The sequence below is a fragment of the Pygoscelis adeliae genome, unplaced genomic scaffold (genome assembly GCF_000699105.1).
Source record: "Pygoscelis adeliae isolate BGI_AS28 unplaced genomic scaffold, ASM69910v1 Scaffold120, whole genome shotgun sequence".
Lineage (NCBI taxonomy): Eukaryota > Metazoa > Chordata > Aves > Sphenisciformes > Spheniscidae > Pygoscelis > Pygoscelis adeliae.
The window spans coordinates 786,188-794,576 of NW_008824032.1; the positions used below are offsets into that span (position 1 = coordinate 786,188).

The following is an 8,389-nucleotide window of genomic DNA, read 5'->3' on the forward strand; positions in this document are numbered from 1 at the left end:
TGTGTGATAGGGAAGGACACCAAGCACGAAGTCAAGAGATAGGCCAAATGGCAAGGAAAATTGAGACAACCAGGAAGCCAAGGAGAGGAGAAGCATTAATGGCATCTGAGGATGACAAAAAGGGAAGGCCAAGCAGTGACAATGGGAGTGTGAACAGAGAGGAATGTGGTGCAGCAAAGAGCCAAAGGAAATCGGCATGAGAGGGACAGCAGAGAACTGGGGAAGGGAGAACACCTGGACAGCAGCTGAGGAACAGCATAGGCACTAATGTTTTCTTTTGCTGAGCAGAGAAGAATCTGACAGAAGGAGTGAGATCAGTAAAAGCCAAAAGGCACATCTCCGACCAGGAGCAGTGTGTGTGAGCAGGACGCAGAAGCAGTGTTTCCCTTCTTTTTAGACAGCACAAGCAGCAAGTTGTTTTGCATACATTACAGCAATTTCAGAACAGTGTATGTAGGTTTCAGTGCCACAGGGCTGGATGGGAGACACAAGCTAGATCTCAGAAAACATAGGGCAAGAACTATTCTCTGCACACACTTTCTGCTCCTGATTGTTACAGTAGCAAGAGAAAAACAAGCCTGTGAGGTAGAGGTATGAAGAAGCATGTGCCTGGCGAAAGAGGAAGGGTAAGTGCTCCCTGCCTAAGCCCCCCGTCTTGCCTACTGCAGCAGTCAGGTTCCTCAAAGAGGTGATAAAATGTAACACAACTTCCCTCACTGCAGATGGCAAGAAAATGAGAAAGACTACTTCACTGACCCCTAAACCTAAGCAAGGAAAAAGAGGGAGCTTTTGGCACAGGGAAGCTCTTCTGCTGGCTCACAGAACTGAAGCCTGAGGCTACAGCAAAATGAGGTCCTTGAAGCTTCATTTGCATATGAGTGATCAATAAAACAAAACCTGGGTCAAAAGGGGAGACAGAAACTGAGAGACTCTGATCTATCTTTTGAAAACCAGTGGGCTTATACCCCCAGAGATCTATACTACCTACTGCAAGCAGCTTCAACAGAGGCACAGAGAAAGATGTCATTTTGGCAATTTTAATTCTCCCCCCTTTATTATACAAAATACTTTACAATTAAAAAACATTTTCCCCATTAGAATCATATACAGATATTTATAATTAACAAGATTCAATTACACACAAGATGGGGAACTTCTGCACAAAGGAAAACAATGACAGATGATCAAGTGAAAATTAAGACTTGACCCTTTCCCCACCATATTCTGGGAGGGGAGGTTACATTTTAGACTTTTATTCCTATCACGTTCCCTCAAGTCTGAACTCTGGGATCTACTCTCACCCCGACAGGCTAAGGGCCTCCACCTGTGTCCCTAGCGTAAGTACAATACTCTGCTCCTGAAAAGTTCATGAAGAGACACAGAAACTAGCATCTGGCTGTACCATGAAGTTATCAGTACCCAGAAAAGGGGACTGCTGCCCCCAGTTTTCCCTAGCAACCCACATATACACACATGCAAGCACATACATGGGGGAAGCATGCTCAAAACCCAGATTTTTTTCATCCTTTCACCAAATGGCAGTCCCACCCCACCAAAGCAACCTGCACTTGAGACGCCTCCAGCGGGTAGTCTCTGCAGAGTGGCTATCATAAGGTCTCGTAGCCAAGCTGGGTGTTACTGCAAATGCTCTCTGCAAGAGGGCTGGATGTTGCTGTCTTCCCCACTTTGATCATCTGCCTACCAGCAGAGTGTCAGTCAGTCATGGAGGTGATAACATGAACCACTCAGAGATGCTCAGGCCACAACAGACAGGTAGGGGAAGTTGCATGCTTCAGCGGGAGGTCCTTGAAAAAACAGTTGCCAATGATCTGCCCTACCAGAGCAAAGATGCGTGAACCTAGTGAACATTTTCTCTCTAAGGAAGGTCACTGCTGGGCTGGGCCAACCCTGCACTCGCAGGGGAGCCCATCCCAGAGTCACTGCTGGAGGCCAAATGCCTGAAGCAGTGTGGGAAGATCATGGGCATCAGCTGCCCCATACAGGTCACTCTGCCCCAGCATGGAGAGGGCCATGCGGAGGGTGCTCCAGATGTTGTCAGACATAGCGCCTTGCTGCCCCCGCGGACCTCGGCTCTTCTGCTGCATGTGCAAAGCCTCTAAGAAGTGCTCCACAGCCTCACTGTCAACATGAGAACATACACACGCTTACTGGAGAAGACGGCACATCTCATACTCCCTCCCCCATTTGCTTCTGAAGTACTTCTCCTCCAAAACAGTTTCCTCCTCTTCACCAGATCCTGCCCCGCTCCAGGACCATCAGAGATCCCCCTTTTCCCTCTTAACAGAAACTGAAGTCCAGATGGCCCCTACTGCAGCTGCATCTGCATCACACTTTGTTCTCAGGGCAGAGTCCACACATTCGCTCTGCTCTCCTATGCCAAGGGAAGGCTGCAGGCAGTGTGGCACTGCCCTAGTAACCCATTGCAGTCTCTCTCCCACAAACACATGCACACTCATGGGTCACAGCAGATCTGCCCATCCTATGCTCACCGGTGGGCACCTAAGTTGATGCAACTGATGCCCAAGTTGTAGCGAGAGCGGATGTATCCTGGCTGGAGCTCCAGCGCCCGACGATATGCAGCCACAGCTTCCTCACTCCGATTCCCATTGGCCAGGGTGGCACCGAGCTTGTTCCATAGAAGATGGTCCTGGAGGAGGCAGCAGAGAAAGGGATGAGATAAACTGGATCTTTTTAAGCTCCAAGCCAACCCTCCCTTCCCCATGTGCCTGCCTTACTCTCCACTCCAAAAAAGGAACTCTCATACAAGCAGCACCTCCACCCAAACCTTCACCCGTAAACCTCCAGGTACCTCTAGCATCCAGAGTCTGCCCTCTCTTACATTGGGGCGCACACCGAGTGCAGAACTGAAGCAATCCACAGCCTTCTCGTACTCGCCACTAAGGTTGAAAAGGACACCCAGGCCACACTGAACATCAGGATCCACAGTTGAGGGGTTGCTGCGCACGGCTGCTAAGAACAGCTCTTTCACCTCCACGAACAGCGAGCTGGAACAGCACAGAAAAGGATACTGTTGTACTGTGGAGAGAGCTGGCCTTGGGTTGCTCCCTCTGCTCCTGCCTGGACCAGTCCTAACCCTCCAAGAAGCCTTTCAGCTGAAGACTGAAATTTGTAACCCTAACTCACTCAGACAGCAGGGAACCTAGGACACGCTTGGAAGGCCCCAGATTTGTCCCCAAGACGCTCTCCTCTGTTTCTTTCTCCAGCAGGTGGGCATAGTCCGGTTTATGGCGTAGCCAGTCCCGCAGGGTCTCACATGCCTGCTTCTGCAAGGACTCGTTGGTGAAGCTGACTGCTAAAGCCATAAGTGCTGTGAGGTTCCCAGGCTGCAGTTCCAAGCACCTGCAGGTTAAAGAAAGAAAAGTGAATACAGTAGTAAATCAGTCTGAGAGACACCCAGATACAGGAGGTAACACAGTCAAGACAGAGCACACCATGCTAGCCATATGGTCCTTGTGGCACTATGCACTAGACAAAGAGCCATGCTCAGAAGCTCTTCTGCAACACTCACTGTCTGAGAGCACTGATTGCCAAAAGCTCCTGTTCATTCTCTGCTTGGGTGGTTCCCAGATATTGCCAGGCCTGGAGAAGATAAAGATGCACAAAGTCAGGCTTCTTCATATCCAGAGAAAAAGACCAGCCAATAAACCACAGACACGGAGATTAAACCCACCGTATTTTCCCACACATTTTTAGAGTGAGACCAAATATATCCAACTATACACATTAGCCACAGATTTAAGTTTCGCTCAAAAGACATATAGACCTTATGGCACATAGGTCCTCAAGGCCAATAAACTTTGTTATAGTAAAAAGAAGTGAATGTCTACCTGGAGATCTATCATAAAGCAACTGTTGGCAGTTTTACACTTTTAAGTCACAGAATCTCCGCTTTTAACTTCTAACTGTGGTCAAACTGCAGAGGAAGGAGGGAAAAGCAGATCTCTTATTTCCTAAGAACAAATAGCATAGCAGCAGTGCTAATAATAAGGAGACCCCCAAGGTAGGCAGTCGTATATACTTGTGCAGTGGTCCACTAGCAAATGATAATCTTGGGGAGCTGACCGTCAGACCTGTAAGTAGAAGCACTGTTATTTTACTGAATCTTCAATCATTGTGACACCAGTACGTGAAAACCACTTCCATCTCCAGGCTGCTGACATAGGGAGTATTTAATTAAGGCACTAAATACAAAGTACCTGTTCACTTTGTGTTGATAACCACACCCCTTGATCAAAAATAGGCTGGATAGTTGGCAGGACTGTCAGCATGAAGTACCCACTTTTTGAACGTGTCACAAAATGCAGTGTCCACTGTCTCAAGGAAGGAAACTGTTTCATTAGCAAAGACCCAGACACGCTGCACAAGCCACCACAAGCAAGAGGCAATCTACTGTCTCAAATCTCTAATGCCTCACCATATAGCTAGCTGCAACTCAAGAAGAGCTGACCACTGATAACTGCATAGTGTTCTGCAGACAGAAGAGCTGAGATTCAAGGTAAAGTTGTGATTTGGACCAAAGTAACCATGACATTTCCTTCAGAGCAATTGTTCAAGTCTACTTGATCACTGTACCATTTGTGAAGTCTTGACTTCTCCTGTACTTTCTGCAGAGTCACAGTAGAATTCAGAATGTTTTCAATACAGCTAGCCAGAACCAGCCCAAGATTTCTTCCCCTAACATTTCAACTACCTCTCCATTATGCTCAGCCTGCAGCCCACACTGCCTACAAGAGTGCCGATTCTAAAGGAATATTAGCAACACCTTTTGACCACTTTAAAGCTAAAGTAGATCTCCAAAACCTCTACTTACTCTTCACCTACTCCCAGTACCCTAGAAAGTTAGATGCTTGTATTCCCGGAAGCCAAGAACCTCTGTTCCAAGAGATCGCTCTCACCTAAGCCTCAGGGTTAACAAATTAGGTATTTCCAATCTTATATAATTAGCAGGGCTTGCTTGAATCAGACACACTGAGAATTCAGCATCCCTGGGTCCTTGAGTCAGGCACTCCAGAAACGGACAACATGGGTGCATTTGCATTCTTCCTCCTGAGAATACCCACGTCCTCTACCTCTAGAGAAAGGAGCACAGACTATTCCATTTCTCAATCCATCCTGCAGAAGCTGAAGTGCTTTATGGAAACAAGTATTCATTGAATTAGGAGCTGGAAACTTGTCTTTAGTATAAAAATCATTCTCTGGCCCACAACTTCAAATGAAGACTGTGAAGACACCCAAGCCATCTCTCTCAACCCTTTTGGGTTACATCTTCTCCTGGCATCTAGATGGAAGACCTAACCAGGTCCCCTAGTCTAACAAGCTGCTCAGAATTCGTCTTTAATACAGATATTGAAAGCAGTTATCATCTGCCATAAGCATCTCCAAACTTGCAAGGCCAATAAAGACTTCCACAGAAGCAACTTAAGAGATGAGAACTCCTTGTCTTGGCTCCATGCACAGTCTCATGCACTCCAAAATGTTTTACACAGCTCTGGCCAGAGCCTTTGCGCTTTTTGTAACTGACCTTAGTCATAAACCTCCTTGCCTACAGCCCTCCTGGGGATTCACATACATCAGCTACATAACCAGAGCCACAGAAAAATGTGATGTTTTCATACACCCTGCACAGCACCTAACACTGAAGTGAGTTTTCTACACACACCCTGACACCACACAAGGGAAGGATCCAAGCAGCAGGTCACCTGGCCTGTTATCTCTGCTCTCACTCACCTCCATATGATCTGGCTTCTGTTGCACTGCAGCCTCAAAGAGCAAGACAGCATTGGGGAGGTCACCTTCCTCCAAGCGCTTCCGCCCCTCTTCAAATGCATCTGGGTGATCTCTCATGGGATTATCTTCCTCAAACTGGTACCCCTAGCAGGGAAGACAGACAGGGGCTAATGCTATGAGACAGGCTTAGGGAGAAAAGCACTCTCTACAGTACAGCACAGTCTAGTCTTGCTGCATCAGAAACACTCAGACTGCAGGCCAGCCAGCACCTCATCCTCTCTGCTAGTTTGTAGCAGATCGGAGAACAATGGCTCTTCTTCCTGCCTGCTCTGTGCTGAAAAATTCCTCCAAACCAGACCTGGAATAAGTTGCAACAGAGACTAAACATCTGGTGTGGGTCCTATCAGCTTGGGGGGGTGACAACACTTGCACTCATCGCAAAGAATCCCAGCATTAACTGGTATGTGGTATCAGACAAGAACTACACAGCATTTGCCAGCAAGAACAAGTGAAAACAGTTATTTGTTTAACCCCTAGCTGATCTGGCATGAGGGTGCAAGTGACAGCAAAAGATCAGTGCGAGAAGGAATCCTAGCAGCATTTGGGGTCTGTGGAGCTCACCTGTGAGGCAGACATACTGCCCGTCTCCTCAAGGCAGTCCATTACAGTGTAGGGCTGAGAGACCCTGTTCTCTATTACCTTGTCATATGATGAGGAGCTGAGGTCTTCGTAATCAGAGAGCCAAGGGTGAGCCTCTGCATCTCTCTTGGCCATCTCCTCCCATTCTGCCTGCAGTTTGTCCCAGAAGTCCACATCTGACTGAAGGGAGAACAGAATGTGACTAGAGTACCTCAACCACGAACTGAGTTCTATAGACACCCCAGAGAACGCCCTCTTTAATGTTTCTAGCCCTCCTCACAGCATGCAAAGGAGAGAGGTAACCCTACCATGGGCTCTCAATTGGTACCCCAGCCCTCCTCCTCCGTCAGTTTTACCTCCACAGCAGTCTTTGCCTGCTCAAATTCCGTATCAAGAGTTGACATGTTCCCAGATCGCGCAAATTGATCCACCCAGGCATCGGATGCCCCCTGAGAGTTTGGAAACAGAAACACACCTTTCTTTTTAGAATTTGGCAACCTCAGGGCACATCCCAAAACAGCAGGAGGGTCTGTGATGACCCCTCCTCCCCATCAGCAAGAACTGATGGCCTGTAAAGTGGAAAAGAGTTCATCTGGATATCCCCTTCCTCCCAGGTGCTATGGGAGATGAGAAAACTCACATTGCCCAAATACCTTACCAGCTTCTGGCTAGACTCTGCTAAGAAGAGCCCAACAGCCCCTCCCTCGCCTCCCACAGCCTAGTCATTAGAGGACCATTGCTGAGGGTTGGACTTGCCATTCTCCCTCGCTCCCAGACTGTGCACTGTGGCAAAAAGCTTTCCTCCTTCAGAGCACATAGGGCTGGGGCTCCTACCTGCTGCTGTATAAACTCAGCTGCCCATTGCTCTGCCTGATCTTGATCTCTGTGGGTCACCTGATTAGCTTCGATCGATACCCTCCCATCTCCGATCTGGCGGACAAACTCTAGGAACTGTGGCAGAGAAATGAAACAAGGGTGGAGCTGGGCAGATGCTTTGCCAACAAGCCCTCTGCCCATGCCCCCCTCCTTCACTAAGAGGACTTCTCTCTGCAAAGTGAGCACAAAAGGCCCGAAAAGGTGGGGAGGACAGGACTTCACCAGAGTCATGTGGTAGAGATGGATAATATCTAGAGTGGATTGTAGGGTTCAACTTCTAGGAATCAGGGAAGAAATGGAAACATGGGACAGCAGGAGGCTTTAATTCCTTTACTGTCTTCCCCCTTCTTAATTCCCCACACCCCTTATTCACACCAGCTATGTCAGCCCCAGTCAGGGAAATTCTTACCTCAGAATTCTTGAGTTTTGGATCATCCACTTTAGAGAGGAAATCACTAACAGTTTTCTTAAGATCATCCTCAGGTTGTTATTCCTCATACCTACGTTCAGAGGCAGTAAAAGGGAACAATACCAGACAACAGTGAACTCTTTCACTAACAACGATCTACACAAAGGGCCAGACAACAGTATTGAGGGATACAACCCCTCCTCAAAGACTCTCGGGTTCTCCTAAGCGATTCAGTACCTTTATCGATCTGTAAAAATCCAAAATTACTACTAGGTTAACTGTGCAAGTTAACTACAAACAGTAGAATTAAACAATTACAGTGACAGCACAGTTCTGCAGAACAGTCTGGATTCCTTGGCCAGCTCACATCCTATCAGACATTGCAAGTTTTAGCACCACCAAAAACAAGGTCATATATCTAGGAACAAAGAAAGTAGGTCGTGCTCATGGAAGAGGAACAGTGTCTTGGAAAAGCATCAACTCTGCAGAGGATTGAGGGCTCACAGCAAGCACACAATTCAATATGTTGTCTGGTTTACAGCAGGATAGGACCAGTTCCAGGTGTTACCACTACATGCAGCCTTGGCAAAGTCTTTGGAACTGAAGGCAATAACTCAGGAATGTCTGTATTTGCAGAAAGGTATCAGAAAAGGCAAGAGCCAGGAGGAAAGAGAATCCAAATATGCAAAATCTCTC

General features: G+C 47.6%; 1 protein-coding gene across 1 annotated transcript in view; it reads right to left on the reverse strand.

The window, feature by feature from the left end:
- Positions 1-6: 6 nt before the first annotated feature.
- The window catches only part of PEX5 (peroxisomal biogenesis factor 5), a 22,832-nt gene continuing 14,449 nt past the window's right edge, over positions 7-8,389 (reverse strand). The window contains 10 exon segments of the mRNA XM_009329904.1: positions 7-2,139; positions 2,511-2,668; positions 2,861-3,026; positions 3,166-3,381; positions 3,551-3,621; positions 5,770-5,913; positions 6,469-6,588; positions 6,765-6,857; positions 7,243-7,359; positions 7,694-7,784. Of these exon segments, the coding sequence (XP_009328179.1) occupies positions 1,938-2,139; positions 2,511-2,668; positions 2,861-3,026; positions 3,166-3,381; positions 3,551-3,621; positions 5,770-5,913; positions 6,469-6,588; positions 6,765-6,857; positions 7,243-7,359; positions 7,694-7,784 (1,378 nt within the window). The 3' untranslated portion in view covers positions 7-1,937.